At 44.6% G+C, this 23,637-nt stretch overlaps 1 protein-coding gene across 4 annotated transcripts in view; it reads left to right on the top strand.

The window, feature by feature from the left end:
* EPHB1 (EPH receptor B1) overlaps positions 1–23,637 on the top strand; it is a 419,448-nt gene that overhangs the window by 273,055 nt on the left and 122,756 nt on the right. For 3 of the 4 annotated variants that reach the window (XM_037143852.2, XM_037143850.2, XM_053669555.1), the window contains exon 4: positions 5,119–5,274. The exons of the other annotated variant lie outside the window; for it this stretch is intronic. In XM_037143852.2, the coding sequence (XP_036999747.1) occupies positions 5,119–5,274 (156 nt within the window). The remainder of the gene's footprint in view (positions 1–5,118; positions 5,275–23,637) is intronic. 4 annotated transcript variants of the gene reach the window in all.

The raw sequence follows: 23,637 nt of genomic DNA, 5'->3' as shown, positions 1-23,637 counted from the left end.
GCACCCTCCACCTATAAAACTCTACAATAATGTTTTGAGGTTTTCATTTTATCTCCCTTCAACATCAAGAAAAATTGCGAGAGCTAAAGAGGCTCTGGTGAGTGCTGAGTGACAGGTTAAAGGGCTCCAATATAGATTAGATGGTCCACTATCTCCTGAGGAAATTGCATAAAAGTGGTTATTCCCTCTCACTTCTATTAATTTCCTCTTCCTGGCTGCTTGGAAATGCTTCATAACCTGATGCTGCAGATGGGGACAAGAGACGCTTTCCATTATCTCAATCACTGCACTGTTTATGAGACACTTAATCTGTTTCTTTATAAAGTAATAGTACTATAGGTGATGGATTTAGTGTCACTAGAAGTTTGTGTGTGGGGACAAGAGCGGGGGCAGTTCTCCAGAGCATTATAAGCACCAAGTAATTTGTTACCTCATTGAGGCTCTAAGAAGTTGGGTGGGCGTTCCAAGGCAACCTTCTGGATATCAGCTAGAGGTCACATGTACAGCCCCTTGTCACTTAAAGCAGGAGGGAAATGCTGTGTGTTTTGCCTGGGGAGCAGAAAATGCACACATGCTTAGGGATGGGAAACTCAGTTCTTTTTCTCCTGGTCAGAGTCGGGGGCAGGGGAAGTTTTATGTGTGGAAGGTGTGCCACCTCAAAGCTCCATTTATCACCTGTCTGAACTGTGATCATTTGCAATGAAGGAAAGTAGACCCCCTTTTCTTAAGGAAACAAGCAATCATGGGCTGCACTGATGTCAGAAACACACAGCCCTCCAAGGTGCAGGTGTCCCACTGACAAAGGTCTTCTGCGAATATGCAGCAAAGTGCAGGAGTCTCTTCTCTGTGATTCACCCACCTGCTTGAATAATAATGAAACCCTTTCTGCTGAGATCCTGGGCTGGGCACCCTCTGACCTAATTTCCCCTCCTGCCTCCACTGTTCTTCCACCTCTTCCCTTCTTGCTTTGTCTCTGCCTCTCCTTCTGAATCTCAACTCCTAGTCACTACAGGAAAATGTTTCTTAGGGTCTTTGTCTCATAACAATGTATCCCCAAAATGACACACATCTTGCCTGACCAGTCTCCCCTTACACACACAAGCACAGCACAGATCACACTATACAGGAATCAGCCTTCCATTATTTGCCTCTTTCACCAGAAAGGGCACTTCCTAAAGTCTGCCCCCTACCTGCACTCTGGTCTATTTTTCTAGCATGGTGCCTGGATCATGGTAGAGCAACAAACATTTGGTGAACGAGGGGCTCATAATTGTAGTGATGGTGCTGACCATAATCCTATATCAAGAGAAAGGCAACCCCTGAGTCTAAAAGTGATATTAAAGCAAAGAGTTGTGTTATTAAAATGCTTTTGAGTATGCATATGTGTTTAGTTAGGCCATCACAGTTTATAATAGTAAGTTTCTGAAACTGTAAAGCCATTAAGCAGGTGTGTGGGCTCCAGGCTGTGAGAGTATCAACCAAGCCCTACCGTGTTGCTCCCATCTGCTTACATGTTCAGGTGACTTACCTGGGACATTTGCTTTTCTTTCCATGGACTAAATATTTTTGTCAGAATCTACCTAGAAGCTCCATGTGTGACCCAATTGCTTTTTTTTCCCCAGGGGCAGCACCGTATAGTTATTTTTCTGTATTAAATTTCTAGTTAGATAACCATATAGTTAACTTCCACTTCTTATTTAGGGTGTCTGATACAAAATTAGTCAAAAAGGCTTTGTGGGCTAGCCTGGCACTTTAACCATTACTTAAGGCATTAATTCTATGAGAAAAATGTAGCACAAGTGTATTTATTAAGTTACAGTCTAAAAGTTTAAGAAATGACCCCAGGAATGCTACTTATTTATAGTTTGGGAATGTGTAGACACAGAGTTTATCAAAATATTAACTTATGAAATCTGAGTATTAAGGAGACCATCCATTGTGTAATTATAGGTAAAATATATTTCATAGGTATGATGATTCTCCTATTATACAAGACAAATAATCTGTGAAGAAACACATTCTTTCATTTGGTACCAAAACTTATACGCCTGCTTCGGAACTCAAAACTTATATTCTGACCCTAAACTCTAGATGTTCTTGCAAAGAAAACTTGTTTTTCAAAAGGGAATGGGTAAGTTGGGGTAGAGGGGGATTAGCATTATTTAGCACTTTTTAATAGTAGCACATTTTAATATTTGAGTTTACTAAATTCTAATGATATGTGGGAGTTGCTGTAAGAATTGAATTATTTTGATCAGTCATCTATACAAATGAGCAAGTTGGGGTGCTAAGGATTACACAACGCACCAGCGATCACCCATCTAGGAGCCAGCAGAGCCAGAAATCAGACCCAGGACTGCCTGGGCACTGCCTGGTGCTCCCTGCCCCAAGGAGGATGGAGTCATACCCCTCCTCAGGACCGCTCTCCCCTACCTTTCTTGGAGCTTCTTTCTTTAAGTCCAGCCTGGACTTGCTCTCCTCCATTACTTTCTTTTGTGACCGCCTTAAAATCCAGAGACTTTGGGCATGCCCAGTTCTGCTTTTCTTCATAAGAAATCTCAGGAAGGCACTTTCCAAATCCCTTCACCATTTGTAGATATCAAGATGATTGTTTACGCTGTTAACTTATTAAATGTAAATCAAAGAGGATTTTAAGTGCTGGAAAGAAAGTGAAAATACCTTGTTCCTCTTGGACTGATACATTTAGAAAATCAGTATGGACAGGACCAGATGAATGCAGGAGATGCACCACTCTCCCCTCCCCTCCCTTCCTTTGCAGGGAGAGAGCTTCTGCTGTGTTTGGACAGCACAGGCCTGGTTTCTCTGTGTTCTTGAGCTCCAAAACTGAAGGGAGGCCAGCAATGCTGGGTGATTTACAGTGGAAAGGACCAAGTGCTTCTCACAGGAGCCACAGAAAATGTCTGGAAGGAAGAAAGAGAAAGAAGAGAGGGAGGAGGAGACAGAGGGAGAGACTCTTCCTGCACAGGCTTGAACAGATAAATCAATAATTCAAATTCTAAGATACTTGGTATGTCATTCAGGGTGTTTCCTTTAGTGTTTTATTTGTTTAGTCTTCAGTAAAGCTTTCATTTTTTCTTTCTAAGAAAACAGCAGTTTATTTTGAGTATGGTAAGTTGGGTCAGCCAATGGCCCATTTTTACATGGGTCATAACAGAGACCTTCTTGGATCATCTGGACAACATGTACCCCAGTATGTCCCATGGGACTTGAATCCCAGGGGATGCTCTACAAAATAGGGCTTCTTGGTGAGAAAACATATTCCACTTTTGGAATTTCTGAGACATTTTGTAATAAAAAAAAATGAGATTAAATTTTGGAATTCACATGTTCAAAGTATCAGGCCCCAGAACCCTTTTGTGAGTAACAGATGCTAACATCCCAAAGAAGATGGCCTCCATAGAACATTCTTGGGTTATGCCATTCCAGAACATTCCAGTTCAGAAATTGCCTCTCATCCAAGATGAGATCCCACCCCAGGGTAACTGAAACACTATACTTCACTTTGAGTGAGCAAAGGAGTGAGAGAGCTTTCCCAACATATAGGAAGCAGTCCTTCCTTATTATCTTAGAAGAAAACCTGTGGATATTTTCCAAATAGTTTATGTGTATATTATCCCTATCATATTCCCCACAGTGTGATCCTGAGCAACTTTTTGAACTGCTTTATGTCCCCATTTCCTCATTAGCAAGATGAAGATAATAATAGCTTCCCCATAGAGTAATGCATGTAAAGCACTTAGCAAGAATGTTAACAGATGGTGGCTACTACTGTTATTAAAGAATACTCTGCACTTGCCAGGAGGGAACCATATATTTGGGAAGATGAGGTTTGTATCAGGAGAAGCCATTATAATGGTACTTCTGTTCCAATGAAGGTCCCATCATATCATAATTGTATGAGGACACTGGATCAGGAACTCCTTGAAGGCAAGCTATGTTTTCTAAATTCCCTGGATCAGGTCTTCAGAAGGATTACAGTAAATATTTTTTTGGAATAAATTAGTAAGGCGCATAAGAAAGCCAAGTGAGTTGACCATGCAGTAAGTTTCACCTGGTCCCAAAGGAGGATGAGCCAGAGTACATTTCCTGAGGATAGGAAGAGTCAGGAGCTGAGATAGTGAGAAGGGGCCTCAGAGAAGTTAAGTAGTCAGGAGGAATATTTTGAGGAGTCAGCAAGGAGGAGACCAGATGTCTGGAGTGGAGGGTCTTCACAGGTGGGGCATGCTGAAAGCCCAAGGAAAGGGCTGGATGGAATCAAACTTTTAAGAGCTTGTCTCTTCAAAGGTGGTCACAAAGGGAATTAAGAGGAAGTACCTCACACCAGAGGGCCCCTCTAGTGGGTATCAGGCTGTGCCAGGCTTTCCCAATGTTCCCTACAGCCATGTTCATGATAGATGACACCTAGTGCATGACACATTCCCTGGTTCACTGCCTGCAAAGCCATTCTTTCCTTGCCTCACCCTCCAAAGCATTTTAAAATGCAATTAGGGGAAATGATGTTGTTAAGCCAGTGACCTTGAAATCATTTTAATTTCTTTTTAAAGAATCACTCACGAAGTCTAGTCCTTTATTATCATTCATAACACGTGCTTATTAACAAGCACATAGTGTCCCTCATGTGTGTTGCAACATGGCATTTAAGAACCATGGGCCCAGTTCACTGGCCAACCTGGACCCCTTTCCATCCAAGTATATCAGGCAAGATTCCTTCAGTGAGTGACTCAACCCTGGCTGTTAACCAGGTAGAACAAGGAGGTGATAACCATTTACAGAGCATGTAGATCCGAAACACTGAGCTGCACATTAGGTTCATTTTCTCAATTAAATCTCTTGACACACGTGAGAGGGAAGGATCATTATTCAGATTGTTCAGGTAAGAGAGGTTGTTGGTACCAGGAAGGTATTTTTAACTAGAGATGTTTAAAAATTGTGAGTGTTAAATAGGGGTTTTCTAAATCTTAAATGCTCATTTTGTGCAGAGGGTATCTCCTTGTCCTTTTTAAGGAAGGGGGTAGAAGCTTTCCTTTCTCAGCTCCAGGGAAAGGCCTCCCACTGCCATTCCTCCATTAATTCTCAGATGGTCTCTTTGTGTTCCAGCCTGCCCTGCAGGGATGTTCAAGGCCAGCCAGGAAGCTGAGGGCTGCTCACACTGCCCCTCCAACAGCAGATCCCCTTCAGAGGCATCTCCCATCTGCACCTGCCGGACTGGCTATTACCGAGCGGATTTTGACCCCCCGGAAGTGGCATGCACTAGTAAGTGTCTAGGGCTCTGGGCTGGGGAGTTTGTTTCCCTGACAGTCAGTGCACATGGTGGGCCTGGGGTAGGGGAGACTGAGACAACATTCTCTAAGGGCAGCACTGGCTGCTGCGTTGAAATGCTGGCTGTGGTGCTGAAACGGACAGCTCCTGTGTTGGGCATGCAGGGCCCCTCTGCTTAGTAGCAAAGGGTCAAGATTATGTTTTTTCTTACCTCCTTCTCCCCTATGAGAGAGTCTTCCATCAACTTCTGCTCACCAGATCTTAAAAAGGCCAACCTGGAGAGTTCTTTGGGTGCAAAATCAAGATTCTCTGGGAGACTGAACAATTCCTAGTAACTCCTCCAATCACCTTCTCCAAGAAGCCCCCTTAGTCCTGACAGTTGAGGCTATCCTCTGTCTTCATGGGCTCCCTATATTTTTGTGACCAGTTCTCCTCAGAATCTCATAATTTAATTGGCTGCCTAATTATTCTGTACTTACCTTCTCAGTTATCAAGTGAAGGTCCTTGTGTGCCAGGACCACATACTCATCTCCCTGCATCCCTTGCAGAGCCTAGTATGTTGCAGAATCTGCACCCTCACCCAATGACAAGACAGAGACCTGGCCACAGTAGCTATCTATGTGACAGATATTCTTGGGGGTAGGGGTAATGGGTCAGCTCCACCACTCTCCCATTCTTTGCTCTAGAGAGGAGGACAGCCATCCTGACAAAAGTGTGTGTGTTGGGGGTGACCCCATTCCTGGGTAAAGATGGGGAAGAGGAGGATTTCCTTATAATCTCATCCCCCATAATTGTGGGGAAACTGGAAGCACTACTCTCCCCGCACAGCACTTCAGAGAACATGTTTCCACTTCCCTAAGTGTTGCAGCTCCAAAACACAGAAAATTTTTTCAGTGTTCCATTGCATGCAGAAGTCAGCACTCCAGCTTAGCCTCTAATGATGCTAGAGCTTTCTTCTGCATTGGATGCTGCTGCCTGGTTCCCTGTGAGCAGAGACTTTCTCTTCACCTCCTTGAACCAAACCCCTTCCACCCACACCCAGCATAGAAGGGCACAGAGGGAATGTTTCACACATACTTGCAGTTTGATGGGTCAAAAGATGACTGAACTCCTAGTAGAAGAATTTCCTAATCTGGCTTTGCAGATTCTATGTAACCTTTGCTATATGCAGAAGGGGGGGTGAAAATGTCTTCCAGATCAAGGTCCTGAGGTTGATCAATATTTATAGATTTGAACTGAAAAAAAAAAAAAGGAAGAAACGCTCCTCCTCTTGTAAACTGTTTTTTCCCAGCCCTTCCTCTCTGGGGGGTTGATATGAACAGAAATGTTTCCATTACTGCTGCCTAGAGTCCCTGTCTTTCTTTTGCAGTATCTTCTCTACTGACTTCTGAGGTTCCCCTGTGGGTCTCTGTTACCCTGACACCCATTGCTTAATGTACTTTTTTAGAAGCCACTTAAGGATGCTGCATCACCACTGCCTGGATGTCCAGACTAAGGACCAGTTTCCATGATTGCCAAAGCACATGCCTAGGGTCTCACAGCTTTCCTTCTGAAAACATTCTTCCATTTCTGCCTGTGAGCCCTCTTTCACTGGTTAGGCTCCCTCTGCAGATTAACTCATGCATATAGGAAACTGGGCCTCCCAGCTTCCTACTTCAGGACACGCACCCTGTGAATCCATCCATCCCTTGGATATGTCATGCAGAGAGAAGGTAGGCCAACAACCAAATGCTCAGGATACTTGATGTGGAGCTTTCCTCCTTGCCATATAGCACTTCTTCTGTCTACTTTTCTAGGCTTATCTTTCAACCATCTAACCTGATGCACCTGGGATAAATAGGAAGGCCCATAGCCTCTAGTCTGCACATTTAGACTCTCATTCCACTTTGTCTACCCATATCTTGAGTCTACCTCATCAAAATCAGACCCCATTGCCTTTTCTCTCCTGTCTCTGGTCCAGCTGTTTCTGGGGTTAGACACAGTTTTCTCACCCCTGTCATCCCCCCACAATCTCTGCACCTTGCCTAGAGGAGGGGTGAGTTCTAGACTTCCCTGTGTATGTCACTACACCCTTTATATAGACCTGTGCTCTTGTGCCCCCACATATCGAGGGCAAGGGTCGGACTAGAAGTCACCCAATCAAAGCCACACTTGTCTCTGGTGGTCAGGGCTGAGAGCAGCTCAGTGATGCATTGTCCAGCCCTGGCCTGCAGGGGCAAGCACTTCTGGGTTCCAGAGGGCAGGCTGGGCTGCTGCACAATGCTAGGCAAAAGAAGTGTAAATAAATCTAGCATTTTATTGAGTCTCATTGTATATTTGATTTATTGTGTGCCAGTTAAGTACTGTATGAAAAAGTCAATTTGTTAGCTTTTATATCTCATCAGGGTTTCCTTTCAAAGCATTCTAATTGGAGGTACCATCTGTCCTCTTAAAGAGACATCACACATCACCACAGTAAATAATTTCTCAGATACCAGGAGCATATCTGGAACTGTTGAGGCCAGGAAGAGGCCTGCACCATGGCCTCAGAGGGGTCGGCTGATAATGCAGGTAGAACAAGACAGCTGGACACAAGCCCAGCCCAGCCTGAAAGAGGCTAGTTGGGCAGGGAGGGGACAAGTGTTTGTTCACTTTGCAGGTGCCATCCTTCATGCATCCAACCAGGGAACAGTTATGGCCCAAGGCAGTGGGAGGACCCAGATAAAGGGGAGCTCTATCTTTCTGAAATGTGTAGGACAGTGGGCACCTATAGTGTCCAGGCCCTATGGGCATGGGGGGGGGGGAAGGGGACAGTGTCAGGAGTGTCCAAGAGTCCTGGCCTCGAAGGCTGGAAAGCCTCAGATTTGGCCTGTTGCTATCATTTTTGAATAAGATGATTTGTATCAAGTCACACTTTTTCACTGACAACACTGAACATATAACAAATCTTATGATTTAAAATGTTATAAAGCTAACTTATACGTTATACTTACAGTGCACTGAAAATTAATATTTTAATGAATTCTATTAATCTCTGAGACCAGCACATGTATGTTTATTATATTTTTATAGTGTTAAATTTGCTTGATTATTCTAAATTAAACATTTAGAATGCAAGATAACTTTTGTAGCCCTGTGTAAGCATTTCTTCATTTTCTTTTTAATCTTCTGGGAGAGCCTGGGATCCCCTTGACCTCTGAGAAGCCCTGGAAGCCCTGTGTGTCCAGTCTTGTCCTTGACAAAGTTTGTGGCCTCAGCAGGGACTTGGGTGCTCCCCAAGACAGTGTCAAAGGGGCCAGTGTGGGCTCCAAATGCAGGCAAAGGAGGGGGCAAGGTGAGCTCCGTGTCTGAGTGTGATGATGTCATTGTTTCTAGTCTATAGATACCCAGCTCCCTCCTTCCTTCTTCTTCATCCTCCTGGCATCTATGCTTGGCAATCTGCTGCATGAATACCTGGCTGACTGCCCCCTTGCCCAGCCCAATACCTGCTCATATTGTAGAGGAACCTTGTTCCCCACAGGCTCTGAAAGGAAGGAAGAGGAAATTGAGATAGCTGGTGTAAGGGTTTAGGATGCATACTGCAGCCTGTCAGGGCAGCTCTCAGGGAAAGAGAGCCATGGATGGAGTGAGGTGAGGGCTTGTGGGATAGCTGGAGGCAGGTCACAGGTGATCCTCACCCTTTCTTGCTAATCAAACCGTCTGAATGAAGCCAGACTATATGGACAGTGCAGGGCTCCAGGGAAGAGCTCAAGGGGAAGGGCCAGCTCACCAGCTGGGAGGGGCTATGGAGGTTGTGGGCTAAGACTCTACCTCTGAACTTTGGGCTTACTGACCTTCAGCTGAGGAAGTTGCCAGCTTCCTCCTCTGCTGCCTCCCTGGGCCAGCCACGCCCAGTGTCCTGGAGGCTCTTGGGGGGGGGGGGTCAGAGCATCCCACTTCCCCAACCTTGTGTTCTGGGAAAGCTCATTGAATCATTACTTGTATATAGGGGTTAGAAGGTGGGCTTTGGGACTTCACACACAAAAGTTTGAATCTTGACTCTTCCTCTTACCTTCTTTGTGACTTTGGGCTAATTTCTTAACTTTACTCTGCCATTTTTATCTTTGTGATATTATATGAATGTATGCCTCTCTGGGTTGTTATGAGGAATAAGCAGAATAGTATTATAGAGCTTTTGGCACAGTGCCTGGTTCATAGCAAACTCTCAATCTGTGTTAGAACTTGCGTTGGTTATATCCCTGGAAAGTGTGAAGACTGCAGCAGATATGGAAGCTTCCGGCATGACTGGATGTTGGAGATCCAAAAATAAAAGTGACGTCCTCAGGGGCAGTCCAGGTTGTAGCTGTCCCTAAGCATCACAGCAGAATCCTTCATGTAGCCCCAGACCACACAGTCGTGTTGACCTGAAGATCCTGGAGGAAACAAAATAGAGGTGATGGCCATGTGACCAGACACGCTGTGGGAGAAAGCGGGAGGCACAGCCCCAGCACCTGGGAGCTCCAGCTGCTGCTGAGCCCTGCCCTCTGGGACTTGAGAGGACTGGAAAGCTAGGCAGCCCCAGTGACAGACAAGATTGGCTTTTGGTTCTCAGGGAACAGGGGCTCCATGACCTCAGGGTCAGACACACTTTTTCCACAGGAGGGTCTTATGGCACAGGAAGTGTGACAGGGTCAGCGGAGAGAGGGCACAGCCAGGAGTGCACAGGGAAGTGAAACAAGCATTGAAATGCACATCTTCAGTTTTAAATAATTTCTAGTTTACTGGGAGGTGAAATGGAAAGGAGGAATTTATGAAGCAGGTGAAAATAGATAATTATGCCTTATAAAGTTGCTGTCTGTGAAAAACTATGCAGAAGGACTGGTGTAAAAATAATTACCTTGTCACATTTCTGACCACAAAAAGCCCTTTTCCTGTCACCCACATGGGAGAAACTTTGATGGATCACAGAGACATGCTAGTGCTTGTCTTATTTCTTCATTTCTGCTTCAAATGCAGTGGGTTTTCCTCTGTAGTTTTGATTATAGAAATGGGGCTCTGGAGATCACTGTCTTGTCCCTTGGGCCTTCCTGCTTTCCCTTTATATGAGGGGTCACAATGCTGGCCAGCCCTCTGGGATCCTCCAGAGACCACCCCTGACCTTCCTTCTGACTAACATAGAAAGAAGGCCAGGAAGCTGAGCCGTAAGGTGAGGACTTTGGGCGTGGATCCCAGCAGGGTGATCTGGGTGTGTTCCAGCCTCTGTGAGCATGAGCTTCTCATCAGCAGAACTGGGCATGGAAGAACTCAAATTGGAGGTTGTGAGGGTTAAATGACAGCATGTAGTGAGGCCCCAGGGTGTCTCAGCCTCACACGCTGTGGGAGCTGAACTTTGGTACCTCGTAGGCAGATGGTGCAGATGGTCATGTCACTGATGCTGATTTGCTGTAGTATCCCTCTTGAATCTGCCTCCCACAGAGAAAGATGTGAACCCATTCTTCCCTCTCCCATCACTGGAAGTTCTAGTTTATTCTCCTTTAAGCTCATGTTTCATCCTTTTAAGGGCTGGCAGCTGATCTGCTCTTTCATCACAACCATCCCAGGGCATCAGGGTGGCCCCTGTGTCACAGGATCATGCTCCTTGGGTGGACTGCTCAGGAGCATGGTGGCATTGCCCACAACAGAAAAGAGGGCCCTAAGGCCCAGAGAATGGAAAGGATCTCAGGATAATGAGAAAAGAACGAAGTCCTCTGTGGCCAGGCCTGGTAGCCTTCAGGGTGTTGTGAAAAGCCTGTGATGACATCAGCTCATAACCCTTCTCTTACCGGTCTTGGTTCTGCTAGGTCACACTCACCAAGATTGCCAGGGATTTTTTTTTAATTTACAGCAATGGTTTTTAAGTGAAATCCCCTGTTTTTATAAGCAACCTCAAATCACTGGGAACTTGAAAATACCAATTCTCAGCCCCTCCCTAGGCCTACTGAATGAGGAGCTCTGAGAATGGTGGGTGGTGGGCAGCAGGCTGAGTTTTAACAAAACCTCCAGGTGACTCTGAAGCATGCTCAAGTTTGAGAACATTGCTTCAGAATTAGGTCATATTTCTCTGTCCTCTGCTTTATGACTCCTAGGAAGAGAGGCCATTGAGTAAATTCCTGCAGACTGGAGCCACAGGGTCTTCTCCTCTCTATCAATGTCTTTTGTGCTAGGCTTGGTGGGATGGAGGGAGGGAGGGAGAGATGGAGCGAGAGAAAGGAAGAGAGAGATAGGAGGAGGTGTGGGTATGATGTGAGTATATGTGTGGGTGTGCCTATGCATTTGAGTGTTTCAAGGGGGGCCTCACTAATTCTCAGAACAACACTCACCAGCTCTGGCTTGGTTTCCAGTTCATCCTCATTTTTTGGGTGGTTGGAGCAGTGTGGAAACCCTCAGCGTTCAACATCAGCTAGTGCTGGAAGCAGTGATGGGGGAGAAAGAGCAGAGTCAAGTAGCATGACCTAGCTGGAATGGGCTCAGGGAAGGCTGAAGGAGAAACTGAGGCAGAGGCAAACTGACTGGTGGGAATCACTCACCTGAGCTCAGAGGGAGGGTCAGGTGGGAAGGGACTATAAATGGGTGATGTGCCTCCCCTTTCAGATCATCCTCTACCCCACCTGACAGTAAATAGGCCATGAGGAAACTCTGAGGCTCTCAGTACAAGAAAGAGCTTTTCAAGTCAAAAGGGCAGGAAGGTCCCCCAGGGTGACAAACACTCCAAATTGGGGACTACACTACACTTTAGGGATGTTTTTAAAAACTTTTTGAAGTTAGAACTTTTCAAGAGCATTTGCCTCTATTAATCTAGGAGTTGCAACATCTTGAAAGAGGGCAGCTCTGCTCACAGTTAGCTTTAGAAAAAGATACACCATGTACCCCATTCTGTAAATAAAAGAGCGACTTGATTTTACCCTGATACATGATCCATGTTGCACGTAATATTGCCATTTAGCTCTTACTGGTGTGGCCACTGTAGTTGTGGGTTCAATTCCTGGTCTGGGTACATGGCTGGGTCGTAGGCACATGCCCTGGTCTCAGTGTGTGCGGGAGGCAACCAACTGATGCTTCTCTCTTGCATTGGTATTTCCCTCTCCCCCTTCCTCTGCTCTAAAAGCAATAAACATATCCTTGGGTGAGGATAAAAACAAAACAAAAACAAAAAAAACTATGGCATTTGTGGCTCTGAGAGGGAGGTAATCTGTGTTTTCCTTGAGGTGAAATTCAGTCATGGTCATAGACAAATGAATCAGAGGGCAAGCTGTTTCTTGGAGTGCCTGGATTTGGATGGTTTATGGACCCGGATGCAGAATTGAGGGAGTGTGACTGCAAGCTGAAAGCTATTTGTAACTGTCATTGCTGTTTCAAGAAAGGTCATTGTTGCCTGTGTACACATGCTTTCACACATCTATAATCTACAATTTCTCTTCACCGTTGTTTGACCCAAGTGGATATAACCCTTAGGAGGCATCCTATGGCTCTAAGTTTTAAGTTAATAACCAGGCACACATGCTGACATTTCTGTTTCCACATTTCATAGTAAGAGCATTGGGAATAATAGACTTAACATTCAGAGCAGCCTTCCAGGTCCTGCCACCCAAAGTCTTCCCCAGCGTCAGCCTCCTCACTCCAGCAACCCTGACAGGTGGTCATGCCACTTTTATTTTTCTGAATATTCGTGATGACAGATAGCTGATATATTTAGCAGGGCAGCTCTAGTCCATTGCTTGGCAGCCATCACCCATCAATGTAGGAGAGATCTTCTGGATCTTGGATTGGGCACTGCTTTCCTCCCCCACTCACCTTCGGTCCACCATTGAGGACCAGTGTTCTGAAGGTCAGCAGTTCTTATGTTTAGTAAGGATGACTTTCATATCCTTCCTTGATCACCTACTTTAGGCTAAACATGTCTTGTGTTATCTATTCCCCAAAACACATGATTTCCTGAACCCCTCTGTCCTGACCTGCAGTTTCTGAATCTCCCACATTGATCAATATAACTTTCGAAACACAGCAGCCAGAGTGAAACATGACCTTCACCCTAGAGTAGGGTTCAGTGGAAATATAATGGGTTTTCTCCCATGAATGGGATACTGTTCATTGTTCACTTTGGTTGCAGCCCTCACACCATGGCTCCTACCAGACTTTTGGGACATGAAACACCCAATGTTTTTGTTTGTCCCTCTAGAAAATGCCCACTTGGGTCTCTCTTTTTCTGCACTTTAATATTGCATTGTAGATTTAGGCATAGTGTTCATTCAAGTGTAGAGCATTTGAATACCAGATTTTACCACCTTTCAAATAACAAGTATTAGCACAATTATTAGGGGAGTGTGGGCTCTGGTGGCTATCGCTGAGTTCAAGTTCAAGTACTGCTCTGCCACTTGCCGGGTGTGTGAAGTGGGGCAACTGACATGGCTCTTCTGTGTCTCCACTTTCTCATCCACAATACGGGTAGAGTATATGTGTCTGTCTCACTGCATTGTCAAAGATATTAAATGTGGTAATACTGTTTAGAACAGTGTTTGGCATACAGGAAGCATTCAGTGAAAGTAAGCTATGTTATTTGATTAGTATTGTTGGAGTAGGCTACCCTACTTTAATGTTATTTTCAAAGCTGCTAAAATCCAAACACTGGTATTATCATTTTTCTAACATTGCTTGGTACACATTTATCTATGCAGTTTTTTTTTTTCAGTTACCATTGTTGAAATCTAGGGATGCTATCTTTATACCTTTTTCTCTGCAGGCTCATAAACCTTTAGAAAAAGGAGCAATGTCATTTGGCCTGATTTGTACTTAGAGACAACTGCTGGTTCTTTCCAGTCATTTCTTGAGGCTCACAAAGCTCTGATTTCACTGTGAAGTTTCAGAAGTAGGAAGGAATTGAGGTAAAATTTATTTAATCTACTCTCTAGTTGGAAGATCAGAACAAAGCTGTTTATCACATGGTTTTACAACCCTCTATTGCCATGAATGCTTCTTAGTGGTCTTTAGGCAATGGCTTGGATGGCAAATTTGCAAGTTCTAGTCCCAGAAAAGGCAGGTCTGGGATGGATGCTGGAGCTTGATGGCATCTCTAGCTCAGAGTTCTTATACTTTCCCTGATACAATTCTCCTCTTTAAAGGAGAAGACAAACAGAAGTGAGTATTCTGCATCCTCTGTTCACCACCAGAATTGCACCTCATCCCCAGGAAGCAAGAGGCCCCACTTGTACTGTGAATATTCTATACTGGTTAGAGTTATTCAGGCATAAGGCTCCACTGGACCGGTAGCTTTTGACATGCTGATCTGATTGTTTTTATTGCCTCTATGACCTTTCACAATAGTCAAGTGGTAAGAGCCCTGCTGTTGGGATCAGGTAGACCAAGGCTAACTCTTGGCTTCACCCCTCACTTGCAGTAAGGCCTTAGGTAGGTTTCTTCATCTCTATGAACCTCAACTGCCTTTCTGTAAAATGAAAATATTGATTATTATTGCACCAGTTATGATGATGTGTGTAAAATACATAACTCAGTGTCAGACATATGGTAAGTGCTCCATAAATTGTTGTCTTGTTTTTTGGTTGTTATAAATAATTTTTAAGAGGTGAGGTCATATCTAAATAGCACAGTACAAAATAAAAATAGAATAAAAAGGTAGGGGAAATGGTCATTTTAGAGCAAATGCTCCCGGAGAACCATATTAGTTTGGCTGAAATCTAACACCACCCTCTTCCCCACCCTGTCTTCTCCCCCATCACAATGGGATCACAAATCTGTGTATTATACCATCAAGATGGTGTACAGACCATCTTGATGCCCCAGCTCTTCACAGGTGGTCCCAAGGTGTGACTATGGTCCTGGTGCCCCCCAGCCTCCCAATTTTCATCTCTATAACTCAGCAAAATATCTTGATCCAATTCTGATACCAGAGGCCAAACCCAAGCCCATAGTGGGGTCTTGGATATATCTCACTCTTAGACCTCTGACTAGTGTCCTCTTTGTAGTCACCTTTCAAGGTCACCTCTGCCAGTCAATCCTGGAACTCATATTTGTGCACTGCACCCCCCCCCATTATTGATCATTGATCCTGCCCAAGAACTAGGTTTACAATCTACTATTGACTTCTTTGCACTGGCTAGGGGCTCAAACTCCATCCTCTTTTTTATTCCCTGATCTTCCAGCTGCTGTATTGGAAACCTGGTACTAGCCAACCTTTTCCAAACCAGGACTATGATCTACCAGATATTCTTGTTTGTTAGCACATGTGACTGCAACAGTGTGGATGCAGAGACCTATGTGTATCCCTGGTGGTTTCACTTGGGTGGGACAAAGACTAAGGGTCTCAGGTGTCTCATTCTCATCACAGATTTTTGTCAATTTAGCATGAGTGTAGATTATAAATACTGTTGGAGAGAGCGAAGGCTGCCTGAGTCATCAGTGAAATCCCAACTGAAAGTGTGCAAAGAGGTAGTGGCGATGTCAGCCAAGAGGGCTTCTGAATTGTGTGGGAATTTGGGTGAAGTGGACAGAAATGGGTATAATAATTTGGGCATGTCTGTGCTGTCTGAATTATGTGTGGCATAGGACCAGGATGCCAGAATTCTGTAGTGATTTATTTTGAAGCTGTGTGTTTGGTCTTCTGAGAAACTTTCCACACAATTGGCTGTAAAGTGCCCAGTCAAAGCCAAACACCTGATAAGGGGTTGGCTGTGGTCTTAACGGACTCCCCAGGGGATAACTGATCATGGATGACTTTGCAAAGAAAAAGCAGCTGCGGTACTGAAGTCAACCACTGGAACAGCCAGGACCCCCTCCAGCCTGTGCCAGGGACCGTCTTTGCCCCACTCAGTCAAGAGTGTGCTGACTCTGAAGCCACAATGAGAAAAGTGGTTTGTCTCACAGAGGCTGAGGGATAAAGGGCTATAGGGCTACTTGGACACAAGGGTCTCTGTGTCCTCATTCTGTAGAGAGAATAGACAGGTCAGGGCAATGATAGTAATGGTGTACATCCCCTCTCCACCCCTGCCCTGTGGCTGTGGACTTCAACTTCCAAGAGGCCTTTTGAGCAGCTCCTCTGGGTAACTATCTGGGCTCTGCTCACCTTGGAAATGGAAAGAAAAATGCTCAAATGTGTGGAGTGAGGCCTGCATGGCAGCTGTGGAGGGAGATAAAGCTTGGTGCAGACTGGTTTTGCTGGGCCAGACATGCACAGAAGGTGGGTGGTTATGGGGAGGGTACAATGGGAAGCCATGTCTACCATCAAGCCCTGCCAGTGCTCAGTGAGCAGAGGCAGAAAGCGGTTCAGTTTCCCAAGACAGGATGCTCTCTGCTGGCCAGCAGAGGGGAGCTTGCATGGGAGGTAAAGATTCTCTGCCCCTGTGAGTGAAGGGCAGGCTTTGTGCCCATGCCCAGTGAAAGGACCTACATGCCATTCTCATGAGGTTAGCCAAAACTGTGCCTGCAAGGCTTTTGGATGGTTCAGGATCTGAGTCTGCAGCAATCAAAAATGACACACCAGGACAAGTTGCTCTGTAGGAGGCCCTGCCCATGCAGGAGCAATCCTGTTGTACCAGTGACTGAAGTGTGTTCTAAGGTCATTTGACTTCAAGAAGACTGGCTTTGACTGTCACCTCTGATGAGAGCAAATACCTTCGAACCTGCTCTGAGAGGACGTGGCCTAGTATGTGGATCTTTCAGTTGGAAGACCTGTGGAGATCCTTTCTGAGACATTACGTGGGTCAGAGGTGCCACAAGCAGGATCTGGGAATGTACAACCTGTTCCAGTCCAGGGTAGGAGTTCTGTGTACAGCTGGGGAAGATTCACAGAGGGTCTGCATGAAGCCTTCAGGGCCCCAGGCAGGAAGATGTTCTTCCTGCTTTCGAGGGCCTTCAGGTCAAATGTTCTGGACAGTGACTTTTATTCATTATACGGTGTGCTCCTGGTCGTGATTTCTCTTTTAAAACCTGAAGACATGGCCAGGGATTTCTGAGTTTTTATCCCAGGCAGCCCTCGATGCATGTAGAGAGCACAAAAACATACAGAATGCTTCAACATACATTCTGTCATTTAATTCTCCCATTAGTGCGCAGAGAGCAGTGTCCCCTCCGAGTTCCTGTCCAGGCCCAGGTGCTTGCTGCATCTTCACTGGAACTCCTCAGTCAGTGGTTTGTTTGGTTGTAGTGCAGGGACCCACCATCACTGCAGACTTTGAGCTCCTCGGGGTAGATGTCTGTAAACTTTTCATACCATAACCTCACATGCAGTGCATACCATGCAGTAGGGTCACAGGAAAAACATATGGATTGATGGGTTGAGAACCAAAGAATAATTAGCCCCAGAGACTGTAAGTGACCTGCCTGAGGTCACTGCAGTGAAGCTGGCGCTCAGCCCCAGTTTACTCTTTGGGAGTCCTGTGTGTCTTTCACTGCTTCAGAAGGCTCTGAGTCCTCATTTCAGGATTAGGACAGGTCTTGAAGGCCATCTCTTTAAGATGACATGACATATAACTTTCCTTGACATGGACTGTTCCCAGGGAGTCTGCAAGGAAGAATGTCAAAATTTTCCTTTCTCACCTCCCCTTGGGTCACAAGTAAAAGATTCAATCTTCAATCCCTACCCCACACAGGCAGTGATGTGAGACTGGCTGTAAACACATTCTTGCTGAGAGATGCTTTGGGTGCAGGGCCCTCAGCGGTCCTCCCAGGGCTTCTGCAGCCCCATGGAAATCTAGATGCTCAGGCTTCATTCAGCTCAGGCCAGATATAGGGCTATCTCTTTTCCCAGAAAGTAAAACCACCACCCCCTTTCTCCCAGACAATTAACTCCATTGAAGTTGTAGAAACAAGAAGTACTTTCTATAAATATTACTGTTTGGTGAAATGTGTAGCACTAGGTTCTTTGATGTTCCCAAAATCCCTCTCCACAGGGTCCCTCCTTGTTTTGATTAATCACTTCTTCTTACCAACTGTTATGATTAGAAGAATTGCCTGGGTACAGACCCAGTGGTTCCAAGACCCTAATGAACAACACGTGCAGACGTGCTCAGCACGATTCTGGAACCACAGTCATTCTGTTCCCCTATGGGGAACCTACTGAAATGGTTCAGGAATAAGAACTTCCTGCCTCTGTGAGAGACCTACCCACCACCCCCCAACACCCGGCTGCATTTTCACCACACCTGCACCTTACACACTTAGTGCTTCCACCCTGGATGGAAGAGTTGTTAGGATGAGCTCTGGGAAGGGCCAGGCCTGAACCCAAGTCTTGATTTCACCACCCACCAGCCATGTGACATGGACAAGTTACTTAATATCTCTGAGCTGTAATTTCCTTCCATGTAATATGGGTATAATAGTTCCTACCTCATAGTGTGTTGGGAAAATTATATTTTATTAAGCAATGTACCAAGATGGCTAAGAGTACTTTGGTTAGAGGCTGTATTATCAACACAAAATTCTAAATTCCATAAAGAACTCCACTGAAATGGAAACCCAAGCCATCTCTCTGGGTTTCTTTTTCAGACAGTTTTTGTAGAAATCTACTCCAGGCAAACTACTGACATCAGTCACTCACTTGGTGGCATGAAATGAACAAGTTTCAGTAAATCAAAGCCTTGTCCCCCTGACATCCATGCAAGTGGCACAGGTGTCTGTCCACAGGACACCTATGTCCCTGGGGCTCATTTTAAATTGATTCCAAGGGTGACATAAAATTGGAATGTTGGGATTCCAGAGCTGTTAGGAAAACTAAAGCAACATGATTTCCCCAGGTTTCAACATCCTCTCTTCCTTGCCCCAGGGGGACCTCCTACATTTTGAGAAGAGGAGCCAGGGAGCCTGAGCTTGCAGTGGGGCATGTACTACTTAGCCTTCCAGTCCTTGCTACCTTGGACCCCCAGCACAAGTCCCTTTTTAGAAGGGACACCTCAGAACTTCAGACACTATCACCTTCACATTAAGCAAAAACAGTCCTCCAAATGTCTGGTGCTCATTATTCACAACTGGTAGACAGTCGTTGGTCTGTTCCTTCACCAATCCCAAGCCTCTCTAAGGTTCTGCTATGGAGGGGAGAATGCCTCAACAATCTGTTTATTTTTATGCTACTACTTTGTACAGCTTCCTGATAACTTGCTCCTGGTCTCCTGTTATGGCCTTAAACAGCCACCCCCCATCCCACACTGATAAGAACTGACAACCCCTGCTGCCATGGAGTCCTGCAGTTAGTTGTGCTGTTATTGGTGCCTGACAGAATCTTTAGTAGCTCCCCCAGTACCATCAGAGAAATCTCATTGAAAGGGGCAGGGAGTATGTACCTCTCTCCTAGGTGCTGAACTATGATGGTACATCACATCACAACCCTTTCCTCTGGTTCAATGGTCAATGTCCAGTCTCTCTCAGGAATTCTGTACCTAGTGAGGGGATGATGGAAAAGGAATTAGTGCATCCTAAGGGAGGGTGAAAGGGAAAGAGAAAGGAAGACACCTGAATATAGTCTGGGGAGTGTCATTACTACACAAGGTAACTTGAAAGAATAAAAAGGGGCTCGTTCTAGTTTTGTGGGGGTTTTTTGGACATAATTTTCAAATAACCAGTTACCAAAGAACAAATGCAACTGAATGTGAAGCTGACTTCATGTTTATTTTATGACTACCACATTTCTGAATCCATTCTGCTTTCAGCTCTACATGCTGCATTGAGGGCAAAGACATAACAACCACCCTGACTTGATTTTCTGCATATTTTGTCTCCATAGAAGACCTCTTCAAACTTCTACAGCTCCCATTTCTTATCTGTCTCTATTCCTTGACTTATCTCCCTGTAAAATCTTAATGATATTTCTCCCTTCTTCAGGAAGCCTTTCAATCACTTAAATGTGGCTATTTCACAGTGAGAAATGGGTAGAGAGTTGGAACAATAAATTTCTTCAAGATTTTATTTATTTATTTTTAGAGAGAGGGGAAGGGAGGGAGAAATAGAGGGAGAGAAACATCAATGTGAGAGAGAATCATAGACTGGTTACCTCTGTTATGTGGCCTGACTGGGGACAGAACCTGCCACCCAGGCATGTGCCCTGACCAGGGATCTAACTGGTCACTTTCACTTTGCAGAAGGACACCAAACAGTTGATCCACACTGGTCGGAACTGGAACAATAATTTTTAATGATCAATCCTGGACCACCTCTTCCCATGTCTTGCTGGCCCCTTGTACCATGCTTACTTTACCATTCCTACCCCTGACGTCTTTTTCTAATGTCCTTCTCTATGCCCTCTTAGCTCAGCCCACAATGAAGTATGCAGTCAATTTTCCAGACTACTAATACAATGTTGACTTTTTTCAGCCATGAGAACATTACCTCACTGCATTCTTGATGTACAATGTTCAGGAGTCTTGAATATCTAATGTCCTTCCTAGTTCATTCTCAGTCCATAGCTCACATCTTTTGTCCAAAGGGTGATTGAGTATGGGACACAGTCTATTGTAGGGGCAAAGAAGAGGTTTTCTTGCCCAGAGGTGGAGGAAAAACAAACAAGGCCAAATACCGTGTCAAAGCCAGACCACTTCTCAGGAGGCCAGGGAGCATATGTATAGGCATACCTTGTTTTATTGTACTTCACTCTACTGCACTTTGAAAACATCACTTTTTCTTTTTCTTCTTCTCTTTCTTTCTTTTACAAATTGAAGGTTTTTTAATATCCTCATTGAGCAAGTCTATTGGTATCATATTTTCTCTTTTTTCCTGAATCTTTTTTATTGATTATGCCATTACATTTGTTCTATTCCCCCCTTCATTCCCCTCCACCCTGCACACACCTCCCCCCCAGTCCCCCCCTTTAGTTCATGAACACGTGTCTCAAGTTCTTTAGATTCTATATTTCCCCTACCCCCTATTCTTACCCTCCCCCCTATCTATTTTTTATCTACTGTCTATGCTACTTATTTTCTGTACCTCTCCCCCCTTCTTCTTCTCCCACTCCCCTGTTGCTAACCCTCCATGTGATCTTCATTTCTATGGTTCACTCCTGATCTAGCTGACCTCTTAGTTCGCTTTTGTTTTAGGTGTGGTTGTTAATAACTGTGAATTTGCTGTCCTTTCACTGTTCATCCTTTTTGTCTTCTTTTTCTTAGGTAAGTCCCTTTAACATTTCATATAATAAGGGCTTAGTGATGATGAACTCCTTGAATTTGATCTTATCTGAGAAGCACTTTAACTGTCCTTCCATTTTAAATGAAAGCTTTGCTGGATAGATCAATCTTGGATGTAGGTCTTTGGTTTTCATGACTTGGAATACCTCTTTCCAGCCCCTTCTTGCCTGTAAGGTCACTTGTGAGAAATCCACTGACAGTCTGATGGGAACCCCTTTGTAGGTGACTGTCCCCTTATCTCTTGCTGCTTGTAGGATTCTCTTCTTCATTTTAATCTTGGCTAATGTAATGATGATGTGCCTTGGTGTGTTCCTTCTTGGGTCCAACTTCTTTGGGACTCTCTGAGCTTCCTGGATTTCCTGGAAGACTATTTCCTATGTCAGAATGGGGAAGTTCTCTTTTATTATTTGTTCAAATAAGTGTTCCACTCATGGCTGTTCCTCTTCCCCTTCTGGTACCCCTATAATTCGGATGTTGGAACGTTTAAAGATGTCCTGAAGGTTCCTAAGCCTTTCCTCATTTTTTTGAATTCTTGTTTCTTCATTCTTTTCTGTTTGGTCATTTTTTTTCTTCCTTCTGGTCTGCTCCCTTGATTTGAGTCCCAGTTTCCTTTTCATCACTATTGGTTTCCTGTGCATTTCCATTCATTTCAATTAGTTTAGCCTTCATATGTTCCTCTAATTTGTGACTAAAATCAACCAGTTCCGTGAGCATCCTGATCAGTGTTTTGAACTGTGCATCTGAAAGTTTGGCTATTTCTTGCTCGCTTAGATTTATTGCCTCTGGAGCTCTGAGTTGTTCTTGAGCCATATTTTGATCTGTTTGTGCCTGTTATGTATGAGGGATGGAGTCTTATGTGTTCACCAGGGCGGGGCCACCCAGGTCGCTGGTTTGTGATTCTGTATGTGGGGGCGGGGGTCAGAGAGGGAGCAATGGCGGTCCTCTCTGCTGGCCCAGTCCACCTCACCGCTTGCTCCCACCTGTTTATCTGAGTGCAAATGTGCAAGCCTGCTGCCCAGTGCCAGGGTCTGTGCAGTCTGACCCAATGTACGTCTCTTCACTGGTTTATCTGCGTGCAAATGCGTGACCTCAGACAGCCAGCTGTACTGCTCCTTCCTGTAGCTACCCCACACCTGGGATTTGCACCCTGCTGGCATGCTGTCGGGGAGGGGGGGATCTTTTTGCCCCACCCACTCTGCTGCTGGCATCGCCCCTCTTACCGGTTTAGCTGAGCAGTTTGTTGTTCTCAGACTCCATATTGTTTGATTTTCTGTGATTTGATTGCGTTTATTGTTGTTAAAACTGTTGTTTTTAGATTTGGTTGTGCAAGGAAGCAAAGTGTTTCCACCTACGCCTCCATCTTGGCAGAAGTCAGTATCATATTTTCTAATAGCATTAGCTCACTTCTCATCTCTGTGTCACATTTTGGTAACTCTCATTTCAAACTTTTTCATTAATGTATTATGGTGATCTGTGAACAGTGGTATTTGATGTTTCTATTATTATTGTTTTGGGGTGCCATGAGCCATACTCATATATGAATGTGAACTTAATCTATAAATGATTGTGTTCTGATTGTTCCACCAACCAACCATTCTCTCATCCTTTTTCCTCTCCTCAAGCCTTCCTATTCCCTGAAACACAACAACATTGAAATTAGGCCAATTAATAACCTTGCAATGGCCTCTAAGTGTTGAAGTGAAGAGTTACACATCTCTCACTTTAAGTAAAAATCTAGAAATGTTTATGTTTAGTGAAGAAAGCATGTCAGAAGTGAGCTAAGTGGAAATCTAAGCCTCTTGCACCAAATAGTTAGCCAAGTTGTGAATGCAAAGGAAAACTTCTTGAAGGTAACTAAAATTGCTACTCCAGGGAACACCCAAATGATAAGAAAGTAAAACAGGCTTATTGCTGATATGGAGAAAGTTTTAGTGGTATGGATAAAAGACCATATCAGCTATAACTTCCCTTTAAGTGAAAGCCTAACACAGACCAAGGCCCTAATGGTCTTTAATTTTATAAAGGCTGAGAGAGGTGAGGAAGCTGCAGAAGAAATGCTTGAAGTTAGCAAAGGTTAGTGCATGAGGTTTAAGAAAAAAAGCCATTTTCCTAACAAAAGTGTAAGATAAAGCAACAAATGCTGATGTTGAAGCTGCAGAAAGTTATCCAGATAAAGAAGGTCTATCTAAGATAATTAATGAAGGTGGCAACACTAAACACCAGATTTTCAATGTGGACAAAA

Source organism: Artibeus jamaicensis, unplaced genomic scaffold (assembly GCF_021234435.1).
Source record: "Artibeus jamaicensis isolate MK-2021 breed Jamaican fruit bat unplaced genomic scaffold, CSHL_Jam_final contig_519, whole genome shotgun sequence".
In the NCBI taxonomy this organism is placed as follows: Eukaryota; Metazoa; Chordata; class Mammalia; order Chiroptera; family Phyllostomidae; genus Artibeus; species Artibeus jamaicensis.
Note: the sequence above shows the minus strand (reverse complement) of the source record. Positions and strands in the feature narration are given on the sequence as shown.